Raw genomic sequence first — 20,105 nt, 5'->3', positions numbered from 1 at the left:
TTTTTGCTCAATAAAAAAGTGGGCCAGATTTAGAAACATTTGCAGCAGAAATAAATCTCCTGCATTTCCACAGCAGGTTAAATCTGTCCAACACTGTGGTAAAAGGCCTAAATACGTGTGCAGAAAATTTGCTTTAACCAAGTTTAAAGTTTTTTGTACCGACTGGAGAAAAGAAAGAAATCTCCTGTGCACACCAGTGAAAACCTGTTCCTGAAAGTCAGAGGTTGTCTACATCCCTTCGTATGGCAAGTGCATGTGCTTCTTGTGAAAACTACTGAAATAGCTACTGATCACCACTGCAAGTATGCTGTTTATTTACAATTTTGGTGTTGTTATTACAATTTGTTCATTTTGACTTCATATCTGATTGCCCTCGTCATCCACCAACAGGAATGGGAATTTATATTCGCAACTGGCATGATTTTGGTGATTAAAGCTGATTAAAGCTTACAACAGGTAGGACCTCTTTCAGTGCATATAATTTGCCATTTATGCAGGACAAATTCATACTACCTAAGCAGACTCCTCCCATCTGTGAGATGAGTCTGCTTCAATTCCAAGACTGTTCATTTCACAATGCCTTTCCAATTAAATTCCTAAAACACCCCCAGGAAAAGGAAAAACATTTTTATTTATTGATGTACCTAATGAAACTCCAGAGATCTGATTCCAATTTTTAAAACAGAATATTTCAGTTTAAACATAAGAATCTTAGTGTCATTTAGGTCTCTTCATTAAAGTATAACATTTCCTCTCCTTATTCCTAGTTTGCTGTTTTTAAGCAACTGGCAAAGCCCCAGGAAGAAAACCATGAAACATTTAGAATATTTTTTTAATTCTATAAACTACATGCTTTAAGCATGGGCTAAGGATTTTCTGATATGAAGATTAGATTTTCATGTTGCTTTTTGCTGGGTCAAACATACAACATACAAGCAGTAATCCACATCACTCTCGTACAAAGAATGTGATAAACAGATCCAGTGCATGTTCAAATAACACCATATCTGAAGGACTTACGGGGAATTGTTCTGTTGTTAATTCAGTGCTGCATGTTCAAAATTCATAATAAGATCAAACACTTTGGAGCCTTGTGGCCATCTAAACAACAAACCAAGCCTACAAAAGTCAGAACTCTCAAACAACAACTCTGAAGAGAGTCATGGTGTATTACTAATAACTCATTTAATGTCCGCATTTATGTTCCCCCCTTTTCACAAGTTGTTTTCTCCTTCCCACACAGAAAAAAAACAAAACAAAAAGCCTCACACCCAGTGAAAGTACGCCCTCTCCCCAACTTGACTACTGCACAGGCTCACCGGACGACCAGTGAGGGATTTTGTCACATAGTGCAAAAACCTTACAGGCAAGCAGCTGTTCAAGAATAAAACACTTCCTGAGTCACCATTCAAGAAAACCAACCTTCCAGAAGCTAGAATTAATCTGGAGAAATTTAAATTTAAACTGGGAATCTGAATTATTGATCACATTACCTTATAAATCTAAAGGCTTGAATGGCTTCATTTTCTATGTTGATTCTTTTTTGATGACTAACAGTATGAAGTACAGCCCCTACTACTGTACACTTGGGAGTCCAAAACCTTTCCCATAACTTTCAGCAGCTACTTGCAAGCAAAGTGACATGAGCGCCCTGAATCAGCCAGCTGCCTGTAAGCCAATCACTGTTCACAATGTCGGTCTTAGACAGCAGGGTAGAGAACGCACAGTGGACACAGATTTACACACACATGCACACACACATAGCTAGTGTCTCAGGGATAAAGTGATGTTTGCCAGCCGTACAAAAAGAACCACAGAGAAGTAAACAGCAAGTTGGTCCTGATTGGAAAAACAAATGAAAGTAAAAATAAAATCTAAAATACGACTGGATAAAAAGTAGCAAAAAGCAGGGCTAGAAATAAAGACAACTGTACTTTACCACTGTACCACTGTCTAGCTGCTTGATATACAACAGAACTTCCAGTAACCAGATGTCAATTACACAGAAGGGGGCATTTGAGACTGTAATGAAAGTCCAGACTAAGTCAAGCTGAGTCAGACCAGGACTTCATTAAAACACAGGTCTGAAATGAGCCAATCAGATCATTCATCAGGGTTCACAACTAGTTTTTAATGTTTTCAGGGAAGCAAAATTGGGATGGAATGATCTGGGGATAAATCAAATCTGAGAAACCTGTAAATGAGAAACAAACTGTTAATGAGTACCTAGTGGCTTGTGTTTTACAAACAACATTTTTCTTTTTTTTTTTGGCAAAGGATTTCCCAAAAAATACATTTTTTTATGTTTTAGATTTTTTTACAAATACGGTATCAACATTTCAAATGTCTGGTGCATGGAAACTGATTAATGGAACAAAACCCACTAAGCCCTTTGTAATGTATTTCCTTAAGCATTTACAAATATTTTCGTAAAGAATAAGCATATTGGTGAATGCATGAGAATCTCATCGGCTTATTAGCAGTCTAATCTTCAGCTAACACTCTCCTGCACTGCAACAAGTTTCACAGTTCAAACACGTGTAAACAGTGCACACATGCAGCTGTTTACATGAGAAATGGAGGCAGCAATCTCTGACTCCTTTTTTGTACAGAAACATTCAGAATACAGCTTTTCCTAAAGGTGCAGAACCTGCTGTAGGAGTAGGTAAACCATGGAAAGCATTACAATATCAGTTTTCCTACTACATTGCAAGACAAAACATATTAACAGTGAAATGAATTAATTGCAATTGCGACATCTTTAGATGCAATGTGTTGAAATGGCTATTGGAGATTCAATAGAGAACTACAGTGAAATCAAATGATTTCTTTGAAGAAATTTACAACAGAACTGAAATGTGAAAACTGGATTTGGTTTCTAGGTGCTACATGGATAGAGGTGATATAGGCGTTTTATATACTTAATGTATTTTATACAAATTGCTAAGCATACGCTACTTTTATTGCTGAAATACATCCATTTATCCAGAAGTCTCTCTTGAATAAACATGCTGATGAATATGAAACATTGTATTCATTAAGGCACAACCTGTTCTATTACCTAGAAAACAGATGCGAGCTCAGAGCATGTCTTCAAAGCGAAGAGTAATGGCAAAATCAGGCAGATCATCTGTGTGTGAAACCCACTCTGCACAAACCACTAAATATACAGTTTATTTCTAGCCCCGCCAGTTACTGAAAGAAATGCTGACTCCACAAGGACATTCGCTCCGATTTTGAAATAAAAAATACTACAATATAGAGCTGAGGTGGAACCTGTGTATGAAAATGTACAGCACAATGTTGAACAAAGGTTTTTATAGCCGATTCTCTGTTTCTCAGATTTAGTGTATCATAAAGTTTCCTTAATAATTGTTCTTTTTTCCAACATGCAGTACTTTATTGAATTTAGATTATTTCAACACAACAGTTTTATTTATTTTGTGGATTGTAGTGGCACTGCTACGTTTTCCTGTAAGTTTTGTCTTGAGGTGCTGCTGCTGCTCTCTGAGGGACCTGGGAATCTGGCTGCTTCTTCTGCTCTGCTGTCTGCGGTGGTCTGGCTGGCTGTTGGAGGCTGTCTCTGTGCTGGCCGCTGGCGCCGTCCTGCTGGCAGGGGAAGCCCCCTGCTGTTTTACCAGTGGAGGCCTGGGCACAGTCTTTGACAGACGCATTTTTCTGTCTGTCCCCCGGGAGGTCAGAAGGCTTCTGTAGAGCAGCAGCCTGTTCAGTTTTTGGAGCCGGATGACTGGGGGGGGACGTGGAGAGCTGAGGGGGCTGAGGGGTAGGCTGCAGAGAGGGCCCAGCTGGCCCAGGTAAAGCAGGTGTTTTAAATGCGTCGGGCCTTTCCTGCTCTTGTCTGGCTTTGCCCTCATCCTTGCTCTTTGGATGTAGACTATCCTCTGACCTCAGCTCTTTGGCTTTTTCAAAAGCTTCCTTCGCCCCAGGAATGCTCAGTTTCACGGGACCCAATACACTCTTAGCCACTGTGGCGAACTGGGACATGAGCTGTGGCACCATGTCGGTACCGGTCTCAGAGGGAGAGGCAGCCGCTGCAGCACTGAGAGCCTGTCTCCTGTTATCTGCCTCCTTCTTCTCCTTGCTGGTCCCTACAATCTGGACAGGGGTATCCCTACTGTCTGCTTGCAGAGTGCTTGGTTTTGACTCAGGGGTACGACCAGCCTTGAGGGGTTTCTCTTCACTCTTTACCACAGTGCCGGTCTTCTCCCTGGTGTCCAGGAGTGGTTTCGGAGCAATTTTCAAGTCTTTTGCCACCAGACCAGGTGCTGCTGGTGTGCTGCTGGCTAGAGTTGACGTTTGGTAGGAATCCTTGCCGACAGATGTAAATGCGCTACCAGGAGTCGAGAAAATCCCAGACAGATTGTTTTGGATGCCTTGGTGGAGCTGAGTTGGCATAGAACTGACAATGGTTTCAGGTAACGTCCCTGCTTTTTTTGAGGCATCAACTCTTTCTGGCTGACTACTATCTTCTGCAGCCTCTGAAAGGTGCACTTTGGTCTGGGATACTTTCTGCTCTGACGCTTTGAAATCAGCAGATGTATGGTCTGCTCTGCCAGCCTGAGGAGTAGCTCGCTGAGTCTGCAGTGTTTGTGCAGGGGGTGAGGATGAGAGGGAGGGGCCTGTGGTTGTGCTGCCTCTATGTGTGGAGGTTGCTGTCCGATGAGCAGTCTCGGGTGGCAGGAAGGGGTCATCATCGTTGGCAGACCTCGTGCGCCCACAGTCCCCCCAGTGGCCCAGCCTCCTGCCATCCTGGCTGTCCTCTGAGCCTTCGTCTGTCTCGTCTTCCGAGGAGTCCACCTCATGGATGGCGTCCTGTTTCTGGAGAGATTCCCGCCTCTCTGCACGGTCCTGCCGGATAGCCGAGAGCTTATCCTTCAGTTTGCTTTTCCCTGGGCTGAGCCCAATGCCTGCCCCTCCTCCCTCAGGGGTCTCCTGGCGGCTCAGCTTGCGAGGGGAGTGTTTCTGCAGGGTTCCCTTCTCTGCGGGAGATGCTCGTCCGCCCAGGAGGATCTCACCAGCTGACTCCTGCAGGCTCTGGAGGCTGGGGTCCCTCTGCATCATCTCCTTCTTGAACTCTGCATGTGAGATGTCAAGGCTGTGTTTGCGGGAGGAAGCAGACAGCTTTTTGTCAGCAGAGGTAGCAGGGGAAGGGGAGCAGGAGGAAGAGGAAAGGGAGGCAGCCAACTTTTCGGCAGACTGGACGCGCTTCAGCAGGGGTGAGCGCGGCGGCTCAGCACTCTTGGGCCGCGAGATCTGCCTCACCAGAGGCGGGGAGGAATGGAGCTTGACGGGGAAAGATTGAATGACACCAGAGCTGCCCAGGGAATGGCTTGGCAGGGGGGAGGGGGAGCGCTGTGGGGAGGTGGACTGAGGGGTCGGGGAGGGCGTTCGGGCTAGCGGAGAGAGAGGGATGTTCCCAGCAGACTTGCGGCGTGGAGAGCGGTACTGCCGCTGGAGTTTGGGCGCCAGGCCGTGCAGAGAGCTGGGCCGGATGTGTCCTGAGCTAGCTGGAGAGTTAGGGACACTGGAACTGGGAGAGCTGCTCTGGGAGGAATTTCCACCAACTGGGAAAAAACAATATACAAAAAAGCATATGAGAAATTATAACAGTTATCAGCACAACATACATCAATTTTTTTCCATGAAAATAGAAATCTTAAAATTTCTTCTTAAATTACCGTTCAAGAAAAAACCACACAAGATGTGTGAAACGAAGACTCCACAGACATACAAGCCCTTATATACAGTAAGTAATTCCAACACTAACACAGCAATTCTTGAACACACAGACAGTGATGCAGTGCTGGACATTAGCAGGGCAGGCCTCACCGGAGTGTGTGGAGTCCGGAGTGGAACGGTACCCCTGTGTGGGCGAGCGAGGGGACAGGTTGTGGGTGGGTGACCCCGGTACGCTCTCCCCAGAGGACAGCGAGCGGTTCAAGGAGGACAGGCTGCGGCTGGTGTGCAGGAGGGAAGCTTGCTTCGTAATCTTCCGGAACAGGGAGCTTCTCTTTTTACTGCTGTACACAAGCATACAGGTTGTAGAGAGAGTGTAAACTGAGCAGAACAGAACAATTAATCAAACTGGATAGAAGAGAACTTCAAGATGAACGCATGGGAGAGACTAATGTATTGATTTTCCACAATAGCAGCTATCTGGCTGTGCCATATATGTAATCAATTGAAAATGTCAAATTCAAAATTTCAAATGTCCTTAGTTTTCAAGTAGCTTTGGTAGATAAATCCAAAGAATCCTTATAAACCTCCTTTTCTCGGGTAAAGTAGTTTCTTTCATTTCCTACCACCCAGTGCTGATTAATGAAAGCAATGCCTTCTCCCAGAAAACACAACCTAAATAATCCTTTTTTGCATTCCTGATGCCTATGCAAACACAAACCAGCACAGCCTTGTTTACACATCATGGACCAAAATTTAAACACAATGGGAATGTAGTCCATGTGGAAAGACGACACAAATAAGCTGCCTTACAGATCAACCAACTAAGAAGATGCTGCAGAGAGAAAATAGAGCTGTTCAAATTCTTGTGTCCCTTATAAACGTAGATAGGTTTAATAGGAGGTGATGAAAGGTAAATGAGCAGGTACCTGTATATGGAAAGCATTTTAATGTTAATGCAAAGCCTCACCTCTCCTGGCCTTCTTTTGTCTTTGTCTTTTTGTTTCGACGAGCCATTTTGGACTTGTAGCTGGATTTGCGAGCCGGTCCAACCTTAATGGAGGTGTTTTCAAATGGGGTGGCCGAGATGGACACCTTGGCACCACTCTGGGAGACATGCAGAGTCAATAATACTCAATAACACATTAAGGAGGACCAAAATCACTTCATGCTTTCATTTAACTGGACGGCGGGAAGAAAATCCAATGGTTCTTGAGTTTGAAGTGTCCCCAAAAGTATATGAAAGAACAAATACAATGAGAGAAGGCCCAAATAGCCCATTTGGCAGATCATGTTAGCCAAAGGTACAAATATGTTTTGAAGCCATTGTATTTATGGTTTACATGACACATTTAGAAATAATAAAGAATATTTTTTCGTATTGTTTTTTTATTTTAATTTACTTTTTTAACCATTTCCTTTGCATTCCTGCAGTTTTACTGTCTTTTCACAATTTGTTGAAACACCGGACCATGATGCTTTGACTAATGACTAAAGGGAGGAGGGTCTGGTCGCTACCTTGAGGATGAGCTCCACCACCTCTGTGTGCACCAGACCATGGACCGGCTCTCCATTGACATGAGTGATCAGGTCACCCTCTCTCAGCCCAGCCACGTGCGCTGGACCCCCCTCCTCCACATGCTGTCCATCCAAGGAAGGAGGGCAAGAAAGGAAGCGTAGGCAGTCACGGTGATAAGGAAGGATAGAGAGGAAAATGAAAAGCAAACAGCAGAAGATAGAACAACAAAAAGCCACTTAATTGTATCTCTGCATCTATTGATTCAAGTTTGTCTCTGTTCATTAATCACTGGTTTTTCATTTTTAAAAAGCACACCACAGATTCATGAGCATCTAATCTAAAAACAGGATTTCTTCACCTGAGAATCTCGGGTTTTTTAAACAGCTGCCACAATGAACGCACACTCACCCAGACCATGTGATGGACAGTGTAGATGTCAGTGTCTCCCATGTAGACCCGGATGGCGCGCAGGGTGAAGCCATACTTCTTGCCAGCACGGTGGATGACAATGGCGGGCTTTACGCTGGAGATGGCTGGGGAGAGATCTCGGCTGGGAGATGAGTCCCGGGATGAGGGGTTGGAGGAGAGGGAGTGGGGAGACATGGGGCTTGCCAGGGGGGAGCTGCCATGGTGGTCTGTAGGGCAGACAGGGGAAGAACACCAGGCATGAGAAAGGAAAATGAAGGTTGATTGTGTCCCTGAGGAGCAACATTCACTCCCGTTCTTTAAGAACACAAGAGCATAACAAAGATTACAAACGGAGAGGAGGCCAATCGGCCCACTGAGTGTGGTTTGTAACCTCCATCGTTTGGTAACTGAAAAACCTCAATTGCTAAGTTTGGAAAAGCAAAAGTGGATAACATTCATTTAGAAGGAATGTGGAACACTATCTAGCCAAACACAGGCAACCTCAAAAACAGAACTTGTAAAAGTTATAACTATCTCACAGACGGAAAAGCATCACTCTTCAGGTGTTCTGGCTGACTGAACCTGTGCAATAATTATACCTTCGGTCGCAGAAGAGCACCTGGGTCAAAGAAGGATTTTCAAGTGAAGAATGTCAGATTGGTGATGTTGGGTAAATCATACCAGTCAAGTGAGATTTAATAGCAGCCACAGAGATCAACAAATAGGTGCAGCTGCAGTCTTGAACAGTAAGAACTCTGTATTTCTTTATTGGCTACATAGCAGGGCTGTGGTTGACACTGACCTGAGGGGATCAGGAGCGAGAGTGTGGTGGCGGAGGCGGACTTGATGACCTTGTTGACAGGCCGGGAGGTGTGTTTTTCCACCGTGTCTCCTGAGAGGAGCCGGTGTCGTGCGCGGCGGGCTGCCAGGTCACTTATAGCCTTCGGAGTGGTGGAGTCTGGGCCCTCAGCGCTGTTACACCGCAGAGAGCGCTCTGACACATCCCCCGAGCTGCCGGCTGCAGTGAAGGAGAGCACAGGCCAGTACAGATCACACTGATGCATTTCAGGGCAGAGATTCATTCAGATTGTTTTGTGCATTATTTAGTGTTTAATTCAGGTTTTTATTTGAATGGAGGATGGTAAGTATCCTTGCAGTCATGTCAACAAGCAAAGACAAAGCATCTTCAGAAATCAAGCCTACAACCCTAAAATCTTACTTTATACGTGGCACATTTCAAAAGTTCAAAACTGAACACGAGGTCAAATTTAAGTCGCATAATTAATAAGTTCGTAAATTGAGAAAAGTCGCTTCAGGACTGCATTGCTATCCGGCAATTTGTGTTTTGCGATAATAACAATGAGGGTTTTGCTCTGAAAAGCACTTGGCGCCCAGGTGGGAACCATCAGTCTGCAGGGCGGCGATACTCACGGGTCAGCGTGGCTCGGCTCTGCTGGCTGGCAGTGGAGCCAGGGGTGGTGGGCGACTCATCCAGGCGCAGCTCTCTCTCCAGCGGCTGCTCGGGGATGGACAGGGGCAGCTCGTCTCCTCGGGAGGGGGCTCGGCTCTGGGCGGGAGGGGCCGGCGCGGGGCCCTTCCTGCCACCGCCTCCCTCCTCCTCCGCGGAGATAGCGAAGCGGGGCATCTCAATGATGGCGGAGCAGCAGCGGCGGCGCACGGTAAGTGGGGGGCTGGAGTCGCTCTCGGTGTGAGAGGACTCTGACACCGACAGGCGCTTCCTGAGGCTGCAGCACAAAAAACTGCACTTCAGATCTCCACCCAAAATTAGGCAATAATAACACAGAAATTCTTTTGTTAACAAGGCTAAAGGTATACATAACCCAAATTGTTTCATTATTTGTGTCCATTTATCCCTTGCTAATGCCTTAGTCTCCCACAGTAAAACAAGATCTATACTTACAGTATTTGCTTTTAACTTTTCCATTGACTTTATATGATATACAGTGTTAATTGTTCACAAACAAAAACCAAAAGATTTTGTTGACTATCTCACAATTTGGTAACAAAAACATTTATTCTATGTTGAAAGGAATCCCTTAGGAATTTTGCCAGATGTTGATTATACAGAAAACAATTCGGAATAAGCATAGAAAATGCTTAAATAAACTTTGTTTCTTATTTTGCAAATGGGAAAAGACTGGGTGAAGGGATAAACAAATAAATACAGGGATAAATAAAGGTGTTCACTGCCGTACATTTCAGGGGACCCCACCATCCAGCTGCGATCCCGGGATTTCAGCCCACTCAGACTGTCCAACCTGTCCCCCCCTTCCTCGCTCAGACTGCGCTTTGTTGGTGGAGGGGTCTTCTTCTCCTCGTGCAGGGAGAGGCGCTCCATACTGCTGTACACCTGCGAGAGACAGCACAGCCCCAGCGCCACAGTGAAGTAACCAGCAGAAACAGTGTTTACAGCACTGTGCACCTGCACGCAAAGCAAAGACGCACAAAAACACTGAAGAACACCACTATGCTGATGAGCAAACGGACAAAAAACAATTCTAATTTGGTATGTATAAAACGGCCTTGAATTCATGTTTTTCTTGTCTTTGAAAGTCTACTTTTCAGTCTATGACAGTGGCGTAAGAAGTATAGTAGGGATGCAGAAGTGCAGAAAGTTTTGACGTTGTAGTCTAAGGAGCCTTGCTGTTCTGCTGCGTACACAGAGAAGTGCTGTGATCTGAGCTCCTCAGACATTCCCAGTGAGGTGCCTGGCAGGCGAGCCACACAAAGCTCTTCTCCGGTCTCGGCCTCACCTTGCTGAACCGCGGGGAGCAGGAGGAGAACTGGCGGATCTCCACGTGCTCGTCGTCGTTGGTGTCGTCCTCCTCCTCTGAGTCCACGTGGTGGTACCTGTCGGAACGCGCTAGGGAGGAAGAGATTGAGATGGAAGAGAAAAACAGGTATACAGTCAACATGAAAAGCAATACCAGGAAAACAATTGATGACATTCTCCCACCAAATAGTATCTGGTCAGAAGAGGCAAAATTAAGCAGCATAGAGTGCAACAGATTTATCAAGCTGGTCTGACTGCATCTATTACAAAGAAGGACTTTGCATTGCAGTACAGTTACAATACGTGTAGTGAATGCTTTGCGTATAAGGCCATATTTAGTACAGTGAATGACTCCTGTCTGTACAGATTTAAGCTGTGTGTACCAGTAATTCACGTACAGATCAGACAGGATCTAGAACAGGGAGAGTATGCTGCACAGATTAGGCAGAGCGTAGAATAGTCACAGATTCCAGAAGAGATCAGACAGGGTGGAGCGGAGTCAGACTAGGTATTACAATGAGACTCACTGTCAAAATAACTGGTGTCATCCTCAGACTCCAGCTGTGGGATGAACTCAGCCTTCTGCCTCAGCAGGCTGTTCCAGTCCAAGTCTGTGAAGAACCGGTGCTGTTTCACCTCAAAGGCACTCCCTAGATACACAAACAGAAACAGTTTACCAACACAGGCCAATGGGACCTTCCAATTCTTTGCTGCTCAGTTTTGGCACAAACCAGGTTTTCAAATAAAGTCTGTAATGGCCAGCCCTAGTCCTGGAGAGACCCACAATCCAGCAGTTCTTCTACATCACTGTCAAACATCTATAGCTCTTAAGGATACAACTGTCCCTTCCTCTCTTAAATAAATCAATTAATATGCTAACCTAATGCAATACACAGTCCAGGGAGAAATAAAAAATTTAAAGCTGACCTAAAAGATTTATACACTATCCAAAACATATCAGCAGACAAAAGAACTTCTCTTCAGGTGACAGGAGGTGAGCAAGAAAAAAGAAAACCCTTCAGACTCAACGACACCATTGCACCTTTAATTCAGCAGAGGTGAAGAAGTGTAACTGGCCTTCAGGCAAGTGTGGGCTGCCGAGGGCGGAAGAGGAGGACCGTACCTGTGCCCAGTCTCTCCAGGGGGTTCTGGCGCAGCAGTTTGGAGATGAGATCCTGAGCATCTGGTGGCAAGGCTTCATCTTCCTCTGGCCAGATGATCTCATCTGGGGAGCAGAGGACAGTGAAAGGGAGGGTCCAATACAGGACCCCAAAACAAGAAGTGATCACAGGCTACTGCAATAAAACGTACAGCAATCACTGATCCCTGTGAGGGAGATTACAGCATTGCTTCACAACTGGACTTAAAAAAATAATTTGCAAAATTTTAACGCACATCTCACAAACCAGACATGTTTTGAAAGAGATGCTGTAGTGAAACACTGTAACTGTTGTGGTGCAGAGCACTACTGCTTGCTGAAAATCATTGTAAAAGTTTAAAGCAGGCAAATCCTATGGGAGACAATGTAAATGGACAAGAAAAAGCAATGTATTTTTTAAATGTAAAATTAGTTCAGAGCAGAGAAAGAAAAGAAGCTAACTTTCTCACTTTAACAACAACTTGTCTTGGGATGTGTCTGGGATGTGTCAGGCACTCACCGCTGATAACCTGACCAAAGAGCTCCTCCGGTGTGTCTCCAAAAAAGGGCGCACAGCCCACCAGGAATTCGTACAGAATCACACCCATTGCCCACCAGTCCACTGGTTTGCCATAGCCCTGTCGCAGAATGACCTCTGGAGCAATGTATTCTGGTGTGCCGCACACCTGTCAATCAATAACACACAGCGGTTGGACTCAATATATATTCATAAAGTAACTTACACATATGTGTTAGAACAACATTATACACCTGTTTCACTCTAATGACCCAGATATCCAAGATTTTGACTGTAGTACATCAGAAAGCAGTTACTTTTCAAATGGTAAATATGTTCAGTTACTTTTTATCCACTCTGTATCAATGTACAATTCTTATAGCCAATTACGTTTATAATACAGTAAGAATAATTAAATGTCCATCTGTGACATCAGTACTGGTACAAAATGTATTTAGAGATCACAACAGTGTGTTTATTTAGTATCTTGACAGCTATACCTGCTTGTCCAGGAACTCCCTGGCATCCTTCTCGATGTGCCCCTCGTACAAGTTGGTGGTGAGACTCATGAGGCCAATCTTGGAGAGCCCAAAATCTGTCAGTTTGATATGTCCCATGGATGTGATCAATAGACTGCAGTCAGAAGAGAACAGAAGCCTAGTAAGCATGGGAACAGAACATTCAATGCCAAAGAAATACAAGGTCTACCCTCTACTGCATAAAACCTCTTTGAACAATAAGCACTGTCAGGATCACATTAGCACCTGTGTTATAAATGCCATTACATATTCACCCTTTTCAATAAAATGTCGCAGTGGATAAGCAGAACTTAATTCAAATAAAGCACAATTTAAAAAGCAAACAAAGAATAACAAAACGAAATAATATAACCTCACCAAACCAATGCCACTAGCCTAACTGCATTCCACACAAATGTCGATATCATGTGCATTGCAGCCTCTCATTGTGTAGAAATTACAACAAACACGGTATCGTTTTTGGCCACCTCGTCTGATTGGTTAGAGAGCTTGGAGCCTCACTTGTCAGGTTTGAGGTCACGGTGAACGATGCCGTAGTTGTGCAGATATTCCAGCGCCAGCACCGTCTCTGCAAAATACATCCGTGCCATGTCTACTGGCAGGGCACCAATGTTCTTCAGCAGCGTGGCGCAATCTCCCCCTGGCGGAGAGTACAAAGCATGAGCCTCATCCCGTTTCCAATGCCAACAAACACAAAATAAAACCAAGCAGCAAACTTCTACCTTTCCCCGTGTGTCTATCACTACTTCTTATATTCTCGCTCCCTTGCAGCCTAGTTAGAATAAAGCCAAACTCCCTTCTCAACGGCTTCGTCATGGGTTTATTTTAACCACTCCACTACAAGGATTTACTCCAGAAAAACAAATCAATGAAAATTATTTTATCAGCCCCAATGAATTTGCCAAATGCACAAAGAAAAAAGCAAGTTTACAGAACAGTTGCACTCAGAAAAGAAGGGTTTTATGGATTTAATTTAAGTAGAAATGGTTTGCTGAGTGCCTTGTAAGCCAGTGGTTTAGTACCTTCCACATATTCCATGACCATGCAGAGATGGCGCTTGGTTTCAAAAGAGCAGAACATGCTGACCACAAAGGGGTTCTCAGCAAAGGTCAAGATGTCTCTTTCTACAAAGGCCTGTTGGATCTGATTGCGCAGGATTAGGTTCTGCTTGTTGATCTTCTTCATGGCGAAGCGCTGCCGGGTTTCCTTGTGCCGGACCAGGTAAACAGCACTGCACAGGAGGGAAGACATGGGGCATGGTCAGAGTGATGCACTCCCACACTCCACAGTGCTAGACACCTCATACCGCGGTGTTCATCATTTTACAGGCGCATAAAGAATTTAACCGGATTATTACACTTTTCTGTGTGTTTTTGTTTAGTAAGGATTTTCACTGGTTGGCTGAGAGAAGATAAGCTGAAAGCTGGAGAGGACGTTTCTCACACAGGAGTAAAACTGCAACAGAAGGTCCCAGTCACAGGTTATTAAGATGTGAAACGGGAACATTTGTAACGCTGTCTCTTTGTGATTGTTTTGAAAGGGTTCTTCAATGAGCAAAGCAGATTTGAAAAGTCTGTTCAGCTCATGTGCTCTCAGAAAAGACAAAATAAATCCTCTTTAATGCAAAAAAATGTTTTCCCCTTCTGCTGCTTTACTTTCCCAAGTTGCTGCCTCACTCTGAGTCAGTTTCACTGTTTTAAGTCTACACAAAAACATTTAAGAATGCCACTTTAGGCATTTGGGACATGTAACCATTACATTACACCAGTCTTTTTTCCAGGTTTAAAAAAAAATGTGGTGTGATGGATCAGAGTTCAGACCTACCCATAAGCTCCATTGCTGATCAGCTTAATGTTCTCAAAGTCCTCCTCACGCGGTGTTTTCTTGACCTGGACCGTGGCCCCGCGGCTCTGTAAATAATTATAAATAAACTATTTTAATATAGCCCCTCAAAGACGCTATAATGTAAACAAGCACCGTCTTTCGGATGAACATAAAACCGAGGTCCTAACTCTCTTTTGTCATTAAAAATCCCAGGGTGTTTCTCGAAAAGAGTAGGGTTGTAACCCCAGTGTCCTGGCCAAATTTCCTATGCCTCCTTATAATCCCCCTCTATGAATTGGCTACATTACTTTGTTCTCTTCCCCCCCACCTCCCACTCCGACGGCAGGTGGAGCGACGTGCCGGTTGGAGTATTCTCGGTCGCATTTAATGGCAATGTCAGCTCAAAGATTTGGTTCAAACCACCAAATGGAGACAGGCGTGTCGACAAGCAGACCCTGCTGATGCGGGATTAACCCTAGACTGAGAGGGAATTATAGCCCCTCAAAGTGCTTTACAGAACAACAGCAAAAAATACACTTTGACAGGAGATAGTAGATGGGGGTAAGGAATACAGTAGGAAATCAAATGGGTAGTCACAGAACCAATTAAATAAAAACCCTTCTAAAAAATAAGATTTTGAGTCAAGATTTGAAAGAGCTCGTTAAAGGTGAGTCTCTGATACCTTAAGGGATAGAGGACCATAATGACTCAGGCAGGTGCTGAGGTGCCATGCAGAGCATGAGGATTTTGAAGTCAACACGAAACCGGACAAGAAGCCAGTACAAGGACTCCAGGATATGAGGAATGTGATCACTTACACTAGACCTAGCTAGGATTACTGTAGTTTGTTCAATGTGGATTTAGATACCCCAGCGAGTATGGGGTTACAGTAATCAATTGGAGAAAAGACTGAAGTGTTGACCAGCTTTTCCGAAACAGTTAGTAAAAGCATAGGACGTAGGATGGCAGTTTTGATGATACTGTATGTTGCACTTGTGGGTCAAATATCAACTCTGAATCAAATACCATCCCCCAAGTTCTTCAATTTTGAAACTCAAGTATAGTGCCATCCACAGATAGGGCTACAGCATTTGCTTTACATAGTTGATGGAGTGTGCCGAGAAGCAAGTCTTCAGTCTAATCTCAATTTAGATTAAGGAAATTTTGAGTCATCCATGTTTTTATGTCAGAGATACAATTAGAGAGAGCAGAGACAGTCACATCAGTGTCAGGTTTAGTATGGACATATATTTGACTATCATGGGTGCAGAAATCACATTTTAGAATTAATAGTTATCTTAATAGCTGACCAAGTGGGAACATTTCAATGCTGAAAACTAGGGGGCCCAGGAAAACACAAGCCTTAACAAGTCCAATTTCAGAACTAAAAATATCATCAGTCCTGGTCCCCCCCACGTTAGGCATTGTCCCTGTTTCTGATACTGTTCAACCTGTAAGGTACCATCTATTGCTAAGCAAATATTGACTTTATTTTTTTAAAACACAGCAGAGTTCTGAGAATGTTCCAGAGTTCCAGAACATACGTGGTCTTCACTGAACTCACCTCTACAGAGTCATCCGTCTCAGGGGTGTCTGGATTGCCACTGTCATAGCTGCTCAGCTGGGCCATTTCTGCAATGAGTTACAAGAGGAGTTGCATGGTAACACTCTGTGAGAAATGCCTTCAGTGCATAATCACAGCTATAGAAAGAACTGGATTGACAGAGGATAAAAAACTGCTAAAACATCAAACTGTTCCTTCTGCAGCAAAGACCACTTGCAGCAATGGTGTGCACAACTGTAACCAGCCACAGTAAGGGTGGCAGAAACTTTCTTAATCACCCATTCATAGAAAAGCAATGGTTTTCACTTCATTATATGAAATATGAAGCCAACATGATGGTAGTGAGATGGGAGTTTAAGGTCTATTGAACTTCCAAAGCACTCACTGTTCTCCAGTCATGCCTCTGTTTTCTCTGGATCAGCCTTGTCAGAATAAAACTCAGCAGTGCTAGTGCAGGGATAGCAGGTGTGTACAACACCAGAAAGCAATCACAAAAAAGAGAAGGCAGCACCTGCATCTGGACCCCTACACCTATGGATTGTCCTGTTCTTGGCTGACATCCAGCACAGTTTTCGTTTCCCCGATGGAAGTGCACTCACCCTCCAGGGGATCCCTAGTGAGACCCAGCTGGCTGATGATGTAGCGGGGAATGTCGGACTTGATGCCCTGGCCCTCCTTGGCATGGCCCTCCGCTGCTTCCAGCAAGTGGTAAAACTCCTCAGGGTCGAACTCCTTCAGGAGGGAGAGAGAGAAAGAGTACAGTCAGAACTGCAACCCCACCTACAAGCAGCAAGAGCCCTTTGGTGCCTTAAACCACAACCATCCAGCAGCAGGCCACCTGAGCTACAGCCAAGCAGGGACAGCATCACAGCTGTTTATATCGCTCTTCTATTTTCAATATTGTTCTAGGTCGATATCCATACACTGCCTTTTGCAGTAAAAATGTGTGACAAGAGGGATCTTTAAAATCTCATACATTCTTCCCATCATAAAACACTTTGTCCAAGAATCTCATTAAGACTAAGCAACCACCTCGACTTATACAATATTATATCCCTCGGTCTTAAAGCTTTATTCAAGGCTTGGACAGGTTGCATGATAAATGAGATGTCTCAGTCACGTATGCCTTTTTTTACCAACTCGCACAAAACAAAAGACCTCATCACTTGAAAAGCTTCTTCTTTTAGTAGCTCAGTTCCCTTTGCGGCATTTCTTTACTGCTGTAGCTAAAACCATTCTCTAGGATGTCACAGTGTCAGCTGCACAAGATTAGTCAACATTACAAATGTAAGCATGCCCCAACAATGCCCAGCGCATCCTCTGCAGAGCGACAGACTGAATATCAAGTGCCTGAAGGCAGGGGGCAATGGCTTTAAAGGGAATAATAAAGCACACGGCCCCCCACGCTTCCAGACAGGCTGATAGTTTCAGAGAGCTGGTCTGATTAAGGAGCCACTCTGGGACAATGAAGAGAGGAACAAGTGAAGCAGGAGGGGCTGTCGTGTTGGATGGATACAAATAAACTGGCAAAACGGAAAAAATAAACAGTGAAGTGGAGACATTCAACCGAAGACAGGATGGATTTCATGAAATGATTGAGAAAACAACTGGCAAAACAGTGAGGAACAAGTCACACCAGCTAGAAACCTAAAGATGACTATGAGAAGTCTATCTTACATACTTGGCAGATTTTTTCAGTAAGAAGAGTTTGACATTAAATACAATACAATGTGAAACAAAACACAAAATGAAAAACTGATGGAACTATTAAGGACGTGTCCTCATTGCTGAATATTACTAGAGGTTAGAATCCTTGACCAGGTGGTTCTCTCAACATGGTGAATGTAGGTCAACTACATTCACCAAGACGGAGATGAGCCACCCCAGGCCGACTCTTACCAAACACTCCAACAGGCGCGCCGGCCTGGCAATGATGATCATCAGTTTCTTCACCAGCTGAGTGACGAAGGCCACCTCCGCGCTCTCTGACCTCTCGTGAGCCTGCAAGTATATGCACTGTTACCAGAGCAACAACAACTTGACTCTGAACAATACTGTCGACCACCTATTAGGATTTGGGAAGGTAGGAGCAAACATGGAATGAGGCCCTGAAAAAATATTCAACTGGCATTGAGTAAACAAGCAATATCAAAAATACCTACAGTATGAGTTAGAATCGGATATTAAAGTTAACATTGTGGAAAAATTTGTGGAACATTTGCAAAAAGGAGACTTTAATCTCCATCTGGTCCTGAATGAAGATGACTGAGGATTAGACAGACTCCCTGATAATGATTTGAGGAGAAAAAGTTAAGCATAAGTAAGCAACGGGCATCGGCTGACATTTCTGAATCATGTGATCTGCTAATTAGTCATTTCCTCCTCTTTGACCAGGTGTTACAAATTTCTGAATATCCCTTCTATTCCCTGCCGGCTATCCTTGGGGATGTTTGCAAGACGAGTCACGAATATTAAGATATCCCATGGCAGGTCGCTAACACAGCCTGCTCACTGCACTGGCACGCGCAGATAGGCTCCAATGATTCTTAATAACAATACCGCAGGAGGTGAAACCATTCAGAATCAGCATATCAGTCACCTCCACTAGCAAAGGTTCAGATATTTACACAGCCAGAGAACAAAACAGCTAAGAGTGTGTGCTTCTCACATAGTGAGATAAACAATGGCAATGAGGACAACAAGGTAAACCTCAGTGTAAATGTTACCAGCTTGGACATGTATGTAGATAATACACACAAATACACAAACTACAAACCACTACATTACTTTATGTCCACTTGAACTAGACAACTCGCAATTTAAAAATGTATGTGTTCATGTTTATGCACAAAATGTGTACACAGCTGTGTTTGACTTTAAGAAGCCAAATACACTATCCCAGTTTGGAAGCAATGCAGAAATGTATCTGATAATTTTTTAAAAAATGCAAAACAAACTCAACTGCCAAAGCCTCACTCATAACCGTCCTCCACCTCCGATGTTCCAAAATGTGATGCAAAATCTCTTCCTCCTCCAGTCTCCGTTGCCACGAGACCCTGGACATCTTAAAGGCTGTTCTGTTTACCTCGGACTGCCCCCTGGTCCTACAGCATCCTATGCTTTTCGCGCCAAGTAAGCCAATAGAACCTTGTGCTACTGTACACCCTAACACGATCGCTCCAATTAGAAAGCCCCTAGTGATATCATTCTTGCTCCTGTATTGCCACTGCAGGACTGCTTTTCAGATGCTCCAGCTCTAGTTTTGGACTGACACAAGCCTAGTGCTGCATTCATAGACATACCAACTGGAGCCAGCGGTGGGATCATTTAAAGAACCCCCCTCTTTGCACGCGCACGCGCCCACCCGCCCACGCTCCAGACCCCTCCACCTACAGTAGTTGTCTGAAAGACGCATCCGTCACTAACTGTGAGTGCTGGGGCGTGAAATTAAAATCACGATCCTCCCACCTCCAGGGATATCGGAGGGGGCCAATGGGAGCAATAGCTTGGATATGAGCCCCTAGGCACTGTTATTGAGCTAACAGAGACACACAGAGCTGGAGTTGTGACTAATAGATTTGTGACAAGTCTGAAGGAATCTGCCCCTGTGCCTCTGTATGAGCCCAGTTCCACAATGTTTACACACAGTACATCACCTTGACTTGAAAACAACAATAACAAAAAAATCAGTTCCAGACATCAGGCTCCTCAGAATGTTCTACAGCTGACAAAAACATAGATTTAAAATACACTACTGTAGTATTTGAAATACAGAACCTACATTCAGAAATGAAAACCTATTCAGCAAATGACATGAACCTACAGTATGTTTAATAAAATAAAGAAGTAACCATTTTGGCAATGCCAATATATTTTGCTGTTTAGTCAATTTCTAAGAAAAAATCCAATATGACCCAAGGTCTTCAGTGGTCAATGTAACTTTGTTCCTAATGAAGATCTCTTGTGGATCGAAATGCTGATTATACAACAGTGTGCTGTTAAAACAAATCTTTTATGAAGCATGTGGAATAACTAGGTCCCCATATCAATTTAATACCAAATATGTTTTCTCTTTTTGCAGTGAGAACTTTCCCATTTTCTGAAG

The 20,105-nt window shown here is 44.1% G+C and overlaps 1 protein-coding gene across 11 annotated transcripts in view; it reads right to left on the bottom strand.

Annotated features, from left to right (window-relative positions):
* Window positions 1-611: 611 nt before the first annotated feature.
* Window positions 612-20,105, bottom strand: part of mast2 (microtubule associated serine/threonine kinase 2) — a 170,355-nt gene continuing 150,861 nt past the window's right edge. For 9 of the 11 annotated variants that reach the window (XM_015355554.2, XM_069194205.1, XM_015355556.2 and 6 more), the window contains 19 exons: window positions 17,900-18,001; window positions 16,600-16,732; window positions 16,001-16,068; window positions 14,437-14,522; window positions 13,635-13,843; window positions 13,114-13,252; window positions 12,574-12,706; window positions 12,077-12,242; window positions 11,542-11,643; window positions 10,946-11,068; window positions 10,399-10,508; window positions 9,841-9,995; window positions 9,056-9,369; window positions 8,427-8,642; window positions 7,625-7,851; window positions 7,216-7,338; window positions 6,668-6,804; window positions 5,851-6,041; window positions 612-5,585 (listed from right to left, as the gene is read on the bottom strand). In XM_015355554.2, coding sequence (XP_015211040.1) covers window positions 3,463-5,585; window positions 5,851-6,041; window positions 6,668-6,804; window positions 7,216-7,338; window positions 7,625-7,851; window positions 8,427-8,642; window positions 9,056-9,369; window positions 9,841-9,995; window positions 10,399-10,508; window positions 10,946-11,068; window positions 11,542-11,643; window positions 12,077-12,242; window positions 12,574-12,706; window positions 13,114-13,252; window positions 13,635-13,843; window positions 14,437-14,522; window positions 16,001-16,068; window positions 16,600-16,732; window positions 17,900-18,001 — 4,857 coding nt within the window. In that variant the 3' untranslated portion in view covers window positions 612-3,462. The remainder of the gene's footprint in view (window positions 5,586-5,850; window positions 6,042-6,667; window positions 6,805-7,215; window positions 7,339-7,624; window positions 7,852-8,426; window positions 8,643-9,055; window positions 9,370-9,840; window positions 9,996-10,398; window positions 10,509-10,945; window positions 11,069-11,541; window positions 11,644-12,076; window positions 12,243-12,573; window positions 12,707-13,113; window positions 13,253-13,634; window positions 13,844-14,436; window positions 14,523-16,000; window positions 16,069-16,599; window positions 16,733-17,899; window positions 18,002-20,105) is intronic. The other 2 variants (XM_015355555.2, XM_015355557.2) reach the window with 1 other exon arrangement.

Source organism: Lepisosteus oculatus, chromosome 9 (assembly GCF_040954835.1).
Source record: "Lepisosteus oculatus isolate fLepOcu1 chromosome 9, fLepOcu1.hap2, whole genome shotgun sequence".
NCBI classification, from domain to species: Eukaryota; Metazoa; Chordata; class Actinopteri; order Semionotiformes; family Lepisosteidae; genus Lepisosteus; species Lepisosteus oculatus.
Note: the sequence above shows the minus strand (reverse complement) of the source record. Positions and strands in the feature narration are given on the sequence as shown.